The sequence below is a fragment of the Lissotriton vulgaris genome, chromosome 7, assembly GCF_964263255.1.
Source record: "Lissotriton vulgaris chromosome 7, aLisVul1.2, whole genome shotgun sequence".
Taxonomy (NCBI): domain Eukaryota; kingdom Metazoa; phylum Chordata; class Amphibia; order Caudata; family Salamandridae; genus Lissotriton; species Lissotriton vulgaris.
Genome location: NC_141695.1, coordinates 894616337 through 894631346, shown reverse-complemented (window position 1 = coordinate 894631346; position 15010 = coordinate 894616337). Strand labels below are relative to the sequence as shown.

Below are 15010 nucleotides of genomic sequence, written 5' to 3'. Positions count from 1 at the left end.
CATTAGGACCCTTTTCACATTCTGCATTATACATACGTAATATGATGCTTGAAAAAACTACAGTAATACACCATCCTTGAAAAAGCAAATACACCTAGGGAATGCAAGAGTAAGTAAAAATGCGAAATGGTACGTAGGAACACTATTGCTGTACCTAGGCTGAGCGGGCAGTGTCTGTTTTTGCTGATTGTAGATGTCTCCGGTGATTTGGCACAAGAGGGGTCCAGAATAGTTACAGGTGTGGCACCGACCTCACCACCTCCGCCACCAGTGACACCACTACTTAGTGGCTGATTTAGATCTTGTCCGGCAGGTTAGGTTACTCCATCACAAACAAGATACATATCCTGTCTGCCTTATTAAACGTGCCAGAGGATATAATGCTCTTGTAATAAACTGGATGGGATATCTGTCAAGTTTGTTACTGAGTAACCTGTCCACCAAACTCTAAATAAGTCCATTAATGTGGGCAAGCTCAAGCTGACGTGCATGTAGCATGCATTAGGCATGACACTGATGCATCAAGCAGCTGGCAGTTTTTGCAAATGTCAACCTGTGTTTTTCTGGTTCAGCAGTGGGCAATAGGTGTGCCTGGAATTTAGAGTTAACTAGAACTCAGAAGCCTAGAAGGTATAGAAATCTATAAACCTTTGCACCAGTGCAGCAGGCGTAGACTCAGATTCTCCATGCTGTTGGTGGCTGCCAAAGTTCCTTCATCCTGCAAAGGTAAACAGCACTGCGATAATTGTAACATTTCCCTTCAATAAAAACAAAACAAAATATCAACGTAAAGCAAATAGTAACCATCCCATTGCATCTCCCCACACCCTTATTCTTTAACATCTCCCTAGTGCTGGCTTTCAGTCCGTTGCATCAGCAATGGCTCTCTGTCTAACAGAGGTTTTTCAATCATTCTCTGTTTACAGAAGCAATTCCAGCCATTCCTGCACAGTGGGGCGTGAGAGTTGGGCATGCATTGCTTATTGAGACACATTAGACAGATCCATTATGGACAATTATCAGACAACTACTTTCTGCTCCGGGTAGAATAATGGAAAGAATTGTTGCTCAGTGACTTTCAGGTTATATGATAAGAATTCAGTATCTTGGACCCATTGCAACTGGTTTTTGTTCTCAGCAGGGGGACTTTGGTAATAAACTGAGGACGTGCATGTGTTAGAGGAAAGTGGTGGGTCTGAGCCTGTCAGATGTATCCCTGCTTTTGATGGTGTTGACGATGCCATCTTTAAAGCAGGAGTCAGTGAGGTGGTAGTATTAGGGACAGTGGCTGGCTGTTTTCCTCCTTTGCTCAGAACATACCCCTAGCCTCTAACCTTACCAGTGTTCTGCTCATGTAACTATGCCATACAGTGTGACTTCCTGGAGGGCTCCTTGCTGTCGCCATAGCTCTTCGATGTTTACATTAAACCTCTGGCCCAGCTCATAAGATATGACGGATGCTCAAATTTAACTTCTAAAGGTGATACACTGCTAACTGATGAGTTTCATGGTCAGAAGACTGCAGGATCACTAAGAAACTCTGATGAATGCCTTCATGCTACTGAACGTTAGATGAGCAGAAGTTTCTTAACTAAATGGTATTTTTGGAAATAACTACCATTGGCACCAACGCTCCCTCTGTCCCTGTACATGAAATCCTTGGACACACTTCCCAGTGTGAACCTCTCCTTCAAAGCGTAGATCACTGCAGTGCTCGCTTCTAGTTTTCACACATTGTCCTTTTTGGGAACGATCCTTCTATTTTTTATCCCAGGCATTACATGTTTATGTTATTCCTGCTTTTTTCTATCTCGTATTAACTACTGGTATTGTTTCTACTTAGGCCTTCTTGAATCAGCACTCTCAAAACGGCAGCAGATTAAATGTTGCATAGCCTAGAAAGGTGGCTGGAATAGACATTCCATTGTTCCTCGGCCAAAATCTCCACTGGCTGAATGTGAAAGCAATTTTGCATGTTCTATGATCTTGATCACTCCTGCCTTATGGAGAGATTCTCCTGGAGCACATGTGTTGGACCCCTTCATGTTAATTCCTTACCTTTGCTACATGTTTCACGGATCAAAGTATCATGATCTCTTGGGACAGAGGGGCGTGTCTAAGATATCTGGGCTCTAAATTATGGAATGACCTCCCCATCTACTTCCATAGTCAGGAAAACCATCTTTCATTCATGAAAACACCGAAGACCTTTCTATTCTGCTGGACATCCTCTTCTGGCACAACAGCATTTCTGTGTTCTCAAGGCTTACCAACCACTTGCACTTGTGAGTAGGTGTTTCTTTAGCAACAAGCTGCTCTCTGGATTGAACATGCGTTCTATAAATAATAAATAAAAATAGCATGCAATGGAACCTCCCTACAGTGCACAAAGCGCTGCTCAGAAACCTACGGCTGGTGTTTTTCAATGTTGGCGCATCGAATACCAATGCTGCGTAGTCTGTAATCAACTTCATGGTTTTTTCCATCCACTATCAGACACTCCTTGACCTTTTTATCTCGCTCATGCAGGTTCCTGCTTTCTACCTTTGCTATGCTTTTTTCGTCTTTTTCTTCCTCGGTTCCCCTTTGTGTTTTTTCCCTCCTTGCTCGCGGTCAATGTCTGATGGCAAAAATTAAGTTCAGTTCCCCAAAAATTTGCAACAGTGGGCTGCACTGCCAACCACTGCCACGAATTAAGCACTGCCAAAGAGATACCTTGGCAAACTACACTATTAAATTCTACCTGAAAAAAAACAAAGGCAAGCCAACAAATTCAAAAGTATGCAAACACAGCCAATCTCCAATTTTATAAAGGAACAGTTTTACTTAAAAATCTTTCTTTTACAAAAATACACATATAAAAAGTTTACAGTATGGAAATATCTTGATGTTTAAATGCAAATTAATATAACTTGTAAATATATATTTATACATATATGTAAACCAATAGTAACAAAAACACTTCTGTGGTACCGTGATAACTTGAGGGTTAGCTCACGTTCTCAGCCGCCCTACATGCCATTGAAAGATGTAGGGATATTTGGACTGGTTTATGAGGAGTACATTTAAAAGTTGACCCCAGTAGCACACGTGGTCACTCGCAACAGACATAGCTGAAGTCCTGTAAATCTTGACACATTTAGATCTACTATGGGCGATCTGTCATCTGATTGGTTCATTTGTACATGGAGCACAAGCCTTTAAACATGGCGCAATGGAGGCGACAAGTAAGCGTTATCTGCATTACAGGGACTGCATACTTATTTTCGGTTCCAAAATAGGGTATTCACACTAAATAACTTTTAACACTTTAGGAAAATGACTGAATCATATTCAATGGAGAATGCACACTGAATAACTTTTAACAATTTAGGAGTGATCCAACTTCACCATTATGAATGAAATGGAGCCTAGTAGCGTGGATTCTGAGAGCCAGTCGAATTAGGTGGATGGTAGTTTACCCGTCTTTGAGAGAGTTGAATAGGAATATGTTTTTTGGACCCCCATTGCAAAATGGTCACATAATAGTTAAAATGTTCTGTTTCAAGTCCAGGTGAGAAATATCCCGTTCCCATAATTGCAGGAGGTAAGGCCTTACTTTGTCAATAATAATTTGATTGTGATTATTGTCTCTTGAGCAAACCCAATTAGAGACAATTGAGTATAGTATCAGATGGCTTCTTTTAAACTGTGGTAGTCCACTGAAGGGCCCGATATGAGCTGTGAGAAATTTTTTGAAGCAATTATGGGCTGCCAGAATTACCGACACCAGCTGAAATCTCTGCATAGAATTCCAGCAATTAAGAATTGCAACCTTTGGAATGGTGAAAAGCCATGCTGACTTGAAAATGACCAGACAGAATTCTGCATTGTATGTCCATATCCAGAGTGGGGGGAGGTGGGTGAGAGAACGGGTTAATATAAACATTTACAACGGAGCTGGTGGTAAATGTCTGGAAGGAACCTTGCGCAGGGCCAGGGAATATGACGGGGGCTGAGGAGGGAGAGGTAGTGATGGGAAGGTTGGCGGAGGTTAGAGGAGAAAGATGCCTGTATACGGGTAGCATGCGCCCCGTGCCTTGGTTGTGGGTAGTGGGGGTGGGGTGGGCACCTGTAGAAGAAGACTGGGCTGCAATGCAGGGTTTTTCCCATTGTGATGTCACCAGCCAGAGTTTCTGGCTGGTAATACTAGGCCCAGTGGTACACACCCAATCCAGAGGCCCTATTATGCACTTTCCCCCTACGAATAGATGCGCTGTGAACAAACAGAGAAAGTACACCCTATTAGGCTGAATGTGCTGCCCTCAGGGTAGCCGCAACACAGTAAAGTGAAGTACGGAGGGCTGCTTCAAAGATGCTCCGTGTTTCCCTCTGCAGGCGGCACTTGCCTGCACTTTAAAGAGGGAAGAGAGATCCCGTTGCAGGTGGATGCAATGAGTGACTGCACCCACCTGCAAGGGGATGTCTGGACTCTCTTCCAGAGGTCTACCATCCGGGATGCACTGACTGAATGCCACCTTTTTGTGGGGCACTATCAAATCAATCAATCAGTGACACTTATAAAGCGCGCTACATACCCGTGGGGTCTCAAGGCGCTGGGGGGGGGGGGAGCCGCTACTGCTCGAACAGCCAGGTCTTCAGCTTCTTCCTGAAGGAGAGGTGGTCTTGGGTCAGGTGCAGGTCGGTCGGGAGGGAGTTCCAGGTCTTGGCGGCCAGGTGGGAGAAGGACCTTCCTCCTGTAGTCGCTCTTCGGATGCGGGGGACGGCGGCGAGGGCGTGGTTGGCTGATCGGAGGTGGCGTTTGGGAGCGTAGAAGTTGACTCGGCTGTTGAGGTAGCTCGGGCCTTGGTCGTGTAGGGCTTTGTGTGCGTGGGTGAGGAGGCGGAAGGTGATTCTTTTGTTGACGGGGAGCCAGTGAAGGTCTCGCAGATGTCCGGAGATGTGGCTGGTTCGTGGGATGTCGAGGATGAGTCTGGCTGAGGCGTTCTGGATCCGCTGGAGTCTCTTCTGGAGCTTGGCGGTGGTCCCGGCGTAGAGGGCGTTGCCGTAGTCCAGTCGGCTGGTGACGAGGGCCTGGGTGACGGTCTGGGTACACTACCAGTGTGCCATCTGACAACTTTTACCTTTACGCCCGCTCCATAATATGGCGGCAGGCGCAATGATAACAAGAGTCCCTCATTTGCATGGGTTCACCCCCCATGAAAATGAGGGAATGCCTTCCAGTGCTATCTGTATTACATAAGGGGCCACAAAAGCCTCTGTACCGCCTTTATAAACGCCCTTTACACCCCCAAAGCACTTCTGTAATACGAGCCCAGGTGTGCTAACACCGGTCCACTTATAATTGTCGATTTCTACATGGAAATCCTTCTCCACATATCTTCTAATCAGTGGCTAAGAATGTGCTCTTTACTTTGCTCGTGTTGGATGTTTGCAGTGCAATCCTTTTGCATTGGAGAAGGTTAAACTTCAAGGCACTTTTATGCTTTTGAATGTGGCCACTAGAAACTGCCCATATTTGGTACAGTACTCCTGACGTTACTGTCATTGATAAGTATAGATGGTCAGCTACGGTGTACAGATATGAGGGTAATGGGCAGGGCCAGCTCTTGGCGTGGGCGAGCCGGGCCAAGGCCCAGGGTGCCAATTTTCAGTGGGCTGCACAGAGCGGTCTCCATTAAACTTCTGCAGACAGCAGCGTCCCTCTTGACTCGAATGATGGAGACTGAACTTCTTTTAATCCTGTTTTACTTGCTGCAGATGCCCTATTACACCCCATTAACCTTCTTCTTTCCCCTCGCCTCCCCCTCTCATTCCCTTGCCGACTTACACCAACAGTGCCATTCAGACCACCAACAACTTGGCACTAGGGCGATCGAGCCACGCTGTGAGTGATTCAGACCATTTGGGGGAGATGCCGAGAAGTTTGTGCTCAGAGGCCAGTTACTGCTTTGATGGGTGAATGAGCTGTAAACGCAAAATGGATCCCCTGCTACCTTGTTTTATTCACCAGCTGCAGGGTGGGCCCCAAATGTCTTTCCACCTAGGGCACTGTCTGAGCAAGGCTTGCTCCGGTTATTGGCAATGCTTTGAAAAAAGAATATTCTGCTATGCTCTGTACAGGGCTTTTAGGTACACTAGGACATCCCATAGATTGCAAAGCTTGTTTACATCATAAAAGTGAAGTATGCTGACGTTTTCTCTGCTGGTTTATCTTTTAACGAGTAGTGTATGTACAATGAGAAACGTATGCAGCATTTTTATATGGATATTTTCCTTTTATGTAAGAGAGTTGCAGATGTGCAGATTGTCTGGATTATTCAATCTTTTACTAAATGTTCGAGCTTGATTTTTATGAACTCGGTTTGTTTAGATAAGTGTGCGTTATTTTCCTGATTGCTGAGGTACCGATGAACAACATAGAAAAGTGGGAGACTGAATTCATGGTAACCAAAGTTTCAAATGCTCAATACCTCGTTTACATGAGCTAATCACCCAGGAACGCGTACCCCTTGCACATAATATATTCATCCCAGGATGAAGTATTTGTTCACACACAGTGTGGCTAGATCTGCTTCTGTGAGAGACAAGTGGGCAGTCCAGAATGGCGATTCCCTAGAAGACTGTGAGTACCTGTAAACATACGCATCTGTGAGTATTCACAAACTCGTCTCTGGGTCTTTCCTGCCCCGGAAACGGTTATTGATTTACACTCAACAAGAGCAAGAGTAAATTTCTTCCAAGGGTGTGAAGCATAAGGAAAACACATCCAAAATTGTGTGTGTGTGGGGGGGGGGGGGGGGGGGGGGGGGGGGGAAGAAAGGGGTTTCTCCACAGAAAAAATAATATTTCTCTGTGAAGAACAAAGAAAAAAGGTACCAAGTGTGTTTGCCCTGTTCCTTTTGCATCCAAAATGTATTTATATATACTTTTGCTTCAGAAAATGGAACTGAGTCAAGACTTTATTTTCAGGATTACAATTCGAAAGTTGGGACTGGCTCCTGGTTTTAACCTCATCTGGAAAGGCATTGAGAATTCCAAAATGTTGCAAACCTGTGTGCATGCGAGGTAGTAAACCTGCGAGCGTGGATGCATTACTTTCTCTGCAAACTGGGATAAATGAGTTTTAGGAGCTGCACTGTCTCATGCCATTTCAACTAGAGCCATGTCCTCAGTTTTTCAAAGTCCAGGAACAAGGGAAGCGCCAAAAAAACCATAGATTGAGCAATAGGAATGAGATGCCTGAAAAAAGAGGTAGGTCTCTAATTTGTAAGTAAGGTGCTACCACACAGGGTGCCCTATATCGCTTTCCCAATTACAAATGAACCATCAGAAAAGAGGCACTAGAATCTGTTAAATGTGCTGACGCCTGTACTCGACACACAATGAATTTTAACCAGTAACATTCAGCAAGACAATTTCATTGATAACATGCAGTACTTGGAAAGAGGCCTTAGGCTGCAAACTCAAGCCCTCTCTGGAGTGCAAAGGTAATAATGTAAAGTGGAAAGCTCGAGGCGCAGAGAGCAATGTTATGATGCTGTATTAAAGGATACCATTAAGGAATCCTTTTTAGGAAATCCTAGTCTTTATAATAGGTATATATGTTTAATTAACTAAACTATTAAGCAGGTCTGGCAAGCCTGTTGCCAGCATCCGAGGTTGGGTTTTTATTATAAACCTATCTGTTCAACACATATGGGAAAATCTCAACATACAACCACATAAACATCTTAAAGTGACATAAAACGTTGCTAATGTTTGGTCCCTCTAAATGAGAGGTGGGCTGGCCTACTGTCATATCAGCAACATTCTGAACAGGCAGATGCCTGTGATGGACTGGTCGGCCTGGGCACAGCCAAATACACAACCCCCCTCATGCAACAAATCCCAGAATGAACAACATTTGAGCATGACAATACTGTCATATATACTTCATATATAGATTGAAACGCTAATAGATTTCTATACTTATATACAACTATATATGTAAGAAAGTGACTAGTAAAAAATGTGCATAGTCTAAGGCTTATTTTCTGGACAAACATTTATAAAATATTTTGTGATAGAATGTAATGAAGGTGATTTTGTAACTACGGGGAATGCCTTAAATCCTGCTTCCAGTGCCTTCCTCCATCTGGCCCGATAGACACAGAGGTGGCCCAGGGTGGGGTTGTCCATCTCAAAGAGTCTTCAAGGAACAAAGGGAGGGGATAAAGCATTTAGTACGCCCCCAAAGAGCAACTGGCAGCTCGGGGGTGAAATTGTACCTATAATGGCAATCACAGCCAAGTCATGGATGTGACCAGTGGCCATTCTCACTGGGTCTGAAATCAGACACATAGTGCTTGCGAGTCACTGGGAATGCCAACATCACGTTCATTCATCGGGCATGCTCCCACTTTACCCTCACAGCAGACCCTCTGAACGAACGGAGAGCAAATAAACATGTGGTTTTTTTCTCTGCCCTCCTAACACTAGGCCCAGTTGATCTTTCGGGGACAAATAAACATATTCTATCTCTGCCCTCCTAAAACAAGTTTCCCCTGACCTTACCAAGACCAAATGAACACGCTCCATCGCTACTATCCTGGAAGCAAGTCTTTGTGACTCTGTTGAGGGCAAATAAGGGCAAATAAATGTGTAATGCCTCTACCCTCTTAAGTCCAGGCCCACATGACCTTACAGAGGGCATATTAACAGATTCAAACTCTACCATTGTAATGTAAGCTTCAATTACGTGACGGTACTGAGGCAAATGGATTATTTCCATCTCTAACCTCTCAACGCCAGGTCCAGGTGAGGTTACAGAGGGTAGTTGAATATGTACCAATCCTACTCATTCAGAGCCCTTGTTTAGAGCCAATGTGCTCCAAACATAAATAAGTGCAAAGTCCTTCCTTTAATCTTCCTAAATGCCACTCTGACCTCACTCATGGCATCTTGAGACGTCCAGTGAAAAAAAGCCATAAAGCTTTGGCTTCCTGCTCGTCTACCAAGAGAGGAGCCAATGTCCCCAAGACCAGCTCGGGTCCTATGTAAAAAACAGCCAGATGTTACATTCTTGCTATCCATCCATGGCCTCCCGGCTCTATCAAACCTAGGACAACCCCATCATTCTAACATAGTTCCGTCTTCTCGCACTTTCTGGCTGTTGTATAATGTGTCCGATAAGGGCTGAAAATGTTCCTTTGGCAGAAAGTGCTGGTGCTTTCCAGCCAAGCTATATTTACACCTTTTCCTGTTGCACACGAAGCCTTTGCAGAAGCTTTTCGGAGGAAGCTCTGATTGTAATGTTGACTCAGAGTGTAGTGTCGGCAGCTGGGCTCTACAGCTGGAGAACAGAACACGCTCTGCCAGACAGAGACACACTGTACACCGATAGTTCTCTTTTTCTGTGTCGTGTTAATTTTGAGTATTTAAATGGGTAAACCTTTGAATTTAATTTCTTTCTTTTTCTTTCTTTCTTTCTTTCTTTCTTTCTTTCTTTCTTTCTTTCTTTCTTTCTTTCTTTCTTTCTTTCTTTCTTCCTTTCTTTCTTTCTTTCATGTCTCATCATTTTGTATGGCAATGAAGCCATGAGGGTTCTGGAACCTGGCCTCAATTAACATCAGGTGGGGCCAGTTTCTTTGGCTGATTTATAGTAAAAAACATTTGCTTTGGCTCCGGGTTGGTGATGATCTTTGTACGTTGCCAGTCTTATATGATTTCGTACCGGTGAATTTCAGACTGTGAAAATAGCAAAATCTGGAGAAAGCGCGTGGAGTGTATGTCCATTTTTTCACTCCAACTCGACATTTGAGAATCCCAAATGTCCTTTGGAAACTTGAAAATTGTGACCTCCCCAGTTTGGGGAAGAGCCCGAAGTCGTTCAGTTCTTCAGGCCTTGACTCAGTATATTTTGTACTGATGGTCTCTGCTACAGGAAGCTCTCCTCCACTTCCGGCGACTCGCACTCTTGTTCTTGGCAGGGCACCTTCTGCGCCTCCTCCTCCTGAAGCTCCAGCGGGCTCTCGCAGGAGATGGTGGACGCTGTGTGTCCTTCGTCCAGTGCAGAGCTGTAAAGAACAAAAGAGGAACAGCATTATTTCCATCACCTATGCTTTGGTTCATGGTCACTAGAAGTAACAAGACTGGGAGATTCCCCCCAATAACCAACGCATCTGAAAGGCTGATAGACCTGTGCAAGGGTCTTGGACTGACACACACCTCATAGTCTGCCAGATAGGAACAGCGCATGGATTTCTCCACTGGACAAGCAGCAGACAGTGGGGATGCTTTTTACCCATAACAGCTCCCACCTGGTTGGCAGGAGAGGAGGGTAAAAAACAGGCCTGGTGTGATTGACCCTGCCCAGCTTTGATTTATTGCCCTTCTGTCTAGCCTCGATGACTGGTTACCCATGTGACAGCCCCCTTATTACTCAGATATCTCCAGTCAAGCCTTGCTGTGACTCCGCCCGCTTGCTACTGCCATATTATGTGGGTTCTGGAAATATATCCGAGAGAGGTGGTGCAAACACTGAAAATGCCACTTGTATGTTGGGTGTTCTCTATGTGCATGAGAGATGGTCTTAATGTTTTCGAAATCCTGAAACCACTGGTTGAAGCATAGGGGTCTTGCAGATGAGGCCCCTGTGGATGGTGGTTGCCGAGTCATCCTAAATCAACCAGCGAACTCACTTTCTGGACAGTAAACTGAGCTTTCTCTCTAGTTTTAATTCAACTTATGAAATTATAGTCCTGGTTGTTTGATCTCTGCCTAATGTTGTCTAAGATGTTTCTAATTTGTGCATGCGGTTTGTTTTAATTTGATTAAAACATAGGTTTACGCCTATTGAAAACCAATGGGTCGTGATGCTTTTACTTCTGAAAGAAGTGGCGCTATAACACGCGATTTTGTGAAATCACTGATGACTAGAAACAATAACAACTATTGCGTTCACTCTGAAGCCCAATGGATAAGGAAGAAAAGTATGAATTCCACTTTTCTGAAATGACGTGAACATGAGCAGAATATGTTGTTCATTTGGCATGCAAGGACTGGAAAGGTTGCCTCTGCAAACAAATTCTGTGCTTCTCCGACATATCCTTATCCTGAAATGTGTTGTAATGCATCACACAGGAAATCAGAAGGTATCCTGAGAGATTCTTCCTCAATAAATATTTGAAGAAAACAATATGAATGAGGATTCTTAATTACGATCACCCAGTGTGAGGTGGTATCATTATATACAATACAATATGGATTCAAGAAGCAAATGTCGAAAATATATAGAATTAAAAATATACACCCCCTGATCCAAAGGTATCTCAGTGGATACAGCCAAATAACATTAATGAGCTATATTACCAGATTGAGCAACTTTGTAAAGCTGGACAGTTCTGCTTTTGGCTATTTCAAGCCACGTCAACTATATCACACTGGCGAGTCCAAAGATGAAGAAACAAATCATTGACTGCCGAATTTCTGTTGTTACAAAGTCACGGCTGCGAGGGACGCCACCTCTGGAGTATTAGTACATCATGGAGGCGAAAAGGGTGTTTCTTAGTGCAAATTTGCATGAACTCACATTCTAATCAAGTCTCAATTTAGGGAGGTAGGATGGAGAAAAAGGGAACATGCATAAGAGGCGGTGTACAGACGATGGGGAAAGTTTGTTTTCTGCTGTACATTACCATACGTCTTCGTGGAACTCTTCTTTAAGGAAGAAGCAGGCTTCACACAAGAACTACTACCCCCTCACACACAAGGTTTTTACCATACAAGTATTCCTCTTTCTGTACCACTCTTGTATTCTAATTAATACTGCAATATAAATAGTAAAGATGTCTCTTCCTCTTTGCTCTCTCTCTGTCTGCCTCTCATAAACTGTCTCTGCATATCTCGACTTATTGGGCTCTTTCTTGTGCTTTCCCTCGCCCCTTCATTTTCTCCAGCCCTTCTTTTCCTCATTTTTCTTTCTACTCTGTTTGAGTGTCTGCCTCTCTTTTAAACTCCCTTTCTTTCTAGAACTTTATCGGTTTCTCTCTGTGCCCTGTCTCTCTCTTGCCTTTCCCATGCATCTCTCTTGTCCTTCTACTTGCATGTCTCTCACCTCCCCCTCCTCCCTCGCTATAGCTCTCTGTATGTATATGATTTATATACAGTGCGAATAGAACTACAAAGCAAGGAAATTCTGCCTAAGAGAGAGGTTTAGACCAAAGTTACCAATGGGGAGAGGGGTGTGGGTGGCAGTGTGGTAGGTGGTAGGAGCAAGTCCTGAGGGGACACATAGTTTTGAACTGCAGGGCAAACAACGCGGGAAAATAAAGATTGGGAGACGAGGGTCTGAGTTATAAAATGAGACTGCGTTACTCTGCAAAGGAGTAGTAGGGGTGCGACCTTGCTATGGGGGTCCAAGACAGTGATGAGAAGCTGCTTGAGGAGATACGACCTGCCTACTGTGAGAGACAGAGGAGGGAATGTTCCCTCTTTCGCTTTCTGGTTTGTCTATCACACTACCTCTTTAATTAGTTTCTCTTCCTCTTGATGTGTGTGTATCTTTCCTTGTATATGTATCTCCCTGTCTAACACTTGAATTCAGGGCCGGCTTTAGAGCTGGTGGCGCCCGGTGTGACAATGTTTGTTTGCCCCCCCCCCAATGAGCACCTCTGCAACGGATTCCCTCAACACCGCCCTTTAACAGTGCCCAAGTCTCCATAACCACTCTCTCCCAGATGCATATCAAGCACACTCTCTCAGATACATATATAGTGCCAATCATACCAGTGTAGGGTCTCAGAGCACTTTGCATCACACACACATTACACAATGATAATCAATCCTATGTGTGTAACTCAGCGTATAGGAAATGTCACACAAGACAGAGGACTACAAGGTGTAGGAGTCACATGTCATCTATACTGGTAGGCAGAATAGTTGAATAGTGCTTGGTCTGGAGAAGCACAAACTCAGAATTTTAAAATTAACACCATAGTTGGGGGTTCTCTTTAATAATGAGAATAGATTTCTGCCTAAAGTAACCATTTTTGCAACATTAATCTTTGCTCAAATCTATACTTTGCAGGGTGCATGCAGTTTTTTGATAGAAGTTAATAGTTCAGTACAATAACAAAGTGCATAGAATGTAAATAGGTCAATGAGTTACTGCTTTTAAAAGAGACATCATGTTGTTTCTTGCAATTTATAAATTCAAATCTTATATTAGGATTTTAAGCTATAAATTGCAAGTAACAAAATGAAGTCTCTTTTAAAAGGAGCAACCCACTGACCTATCTACATTGTATGCATGTTGTAATCTGCTTGGTACTTGTTTTCTGCAACAGGCATATTAACCCTGTGCACTACTTTATAGTGGGTCAAACCCGAAATTAAACAAAACTCAATTTTTTGTTGCTCGGAAATTGCTGGAGGAAACGATCGCAGCAGCAGCAGGTGCTTTCGAATAACAATAAACCTGCAAACACGGCGCCCCCTGTAAGCCAGCACCCGGTGCTGTGGCACCGGTCGCACTGCCCTAGAACCGGCTTTGCTTGAATGCATAGGTAGACACAAACACACCCACACACACACAGGGGTGCATTCTTGATTGCACACCTTTATGTTCTTGTCATACCTGGGCCGACTCTCTCCTGTCCCACTGGCAACTTCCTCTGCTTCCTCAGGCTGTGGATCCGGGAGCGGGATGATGTAGTCATTGTCGCTGTTGGGGGCCACCACTGTGTAGCTGATTGGGTTCAAATGCTCCTCTGGTCCAGTCCTGGCAGTGATAATGTGATTCTTCACTCTGGGTCTTGCCCGAACAACTGCTGGATGATCGCTTCTCAGAAACTCCTCGTTCACCTTCTCATATTTCTAGTGAGATGCAAGGGAAAAACAAAACCGGGAATATCTAATGAACCAGGGGACATTGGCACATGAGAACCTCTGATCTACCCCTATTAGCAGATAAGAAGCATCATCTTCTCAGGACCAAATCCATAACAGAAGAGCCCATCTCTGTCCTCAACCAGCTGCACTTGAGATGTTAGTAAACACCTTATTGGGGTAAGATATTAAGTAGATTACATACCTGTAACCATAGATTTGCAGGGTGAAGCTTTATTGGTTAGGGCTGGAAACTCTCCTATTTTCTTTCATTTTGGACATTAACCGGAGGAAGAATCATACCGACCCTCAATTGCATTAAATGTCCTACATAGCTGCTACCTTCAGATTCTTTGGTTTCGGAAACAGAGTGGACTGTCTCATTTCCTTGTGATTTACTCTTAAGCTCAGAGTGGAGTGTCTAATTTCCTTGTAACTTACTCTTAAGCTTCGGATCACAAGTAAGCCCACATTATGGTTGTCCTGATGTAATTGATATTTCTAATGATAGGAAAAATGAAGAGTTTCTTGTTGAGGGTCGTCTTAATGGAAAATATACATTTCCAATACCCATAAGCCATCATTTCATTCTCAGTTTACTATTTATGGGTTTAACATTGCCAGAGGTTATCGAAAAGCTTATTACCTTTGTCGATTCCTGGAGGTTGACATCTTCTGTTAATACATTTATAATTGATATTTTTATAAACCAAAGTTAAGGTTACAAAACTCTAGTATTCTGAGAATGATACAACACAGAATAAATTGTCAGGACTCAGGGCAGGAAGGAAGCATCAAAAGCTATGAAGCTGTCCTGGTCTCTCACCCCTTACCGACCCACACACATATGCAGAGGAAGGAATTCAAAACATTTGAGGACTGGGCAGTGGACGCGTGAGAATAGATAAGACTGCTAATCAGTTTGATGATGCTTACTTATAAGTTGATTATTCATAGTTGCCAAGTTTCAGACTGCTATGTGTGACATTTTCATAATTTCAGTGTAATTATGAGTGACATTTCCTTAGTGAGCAAAATCAAGCAATGAATATCAGAAATTACACCCATTTGAGCAACGAGAAACTCGAAGAAGAGCTTGGAATTGGAGCAAAGCAACTGATCATTGCAGCACGCATTTTAA

At 43.7% G+C, this 15010-nt stretch overlaps 1 protein-coding gene across 1 annotated transcript in view; it reads right to left on the bottom strand.

Annotated features, from left to right (window-relative positions):
- Positions 1 to 9395: 9395 nt before the first annotated feature.
- The window catches only part of PDGFRB (platelet derived growth factor receptor beta), a 251497-nt gene continuing 245882 nt past the window's right edge, over positions 9396 to 15010 (bottom strand). The window contains exons 22-23 of the mRNA XM_086931313.1: positions 13619 to 13857; positions 9396 to 10058 (exon numbers count right to left, since the gene is read on the bottom strand). Of these exons, the coding sequence (XP_086787439.1) occupies positions 9920 to 10058; positions 13619 to 13857 (378 nt within the window). The 3' untranslated portion in view covers positions 9396 to 9919. The remainder of the gene's footprint in view (positions 10059 to 13618; positions 13858 to 15010) is intronic.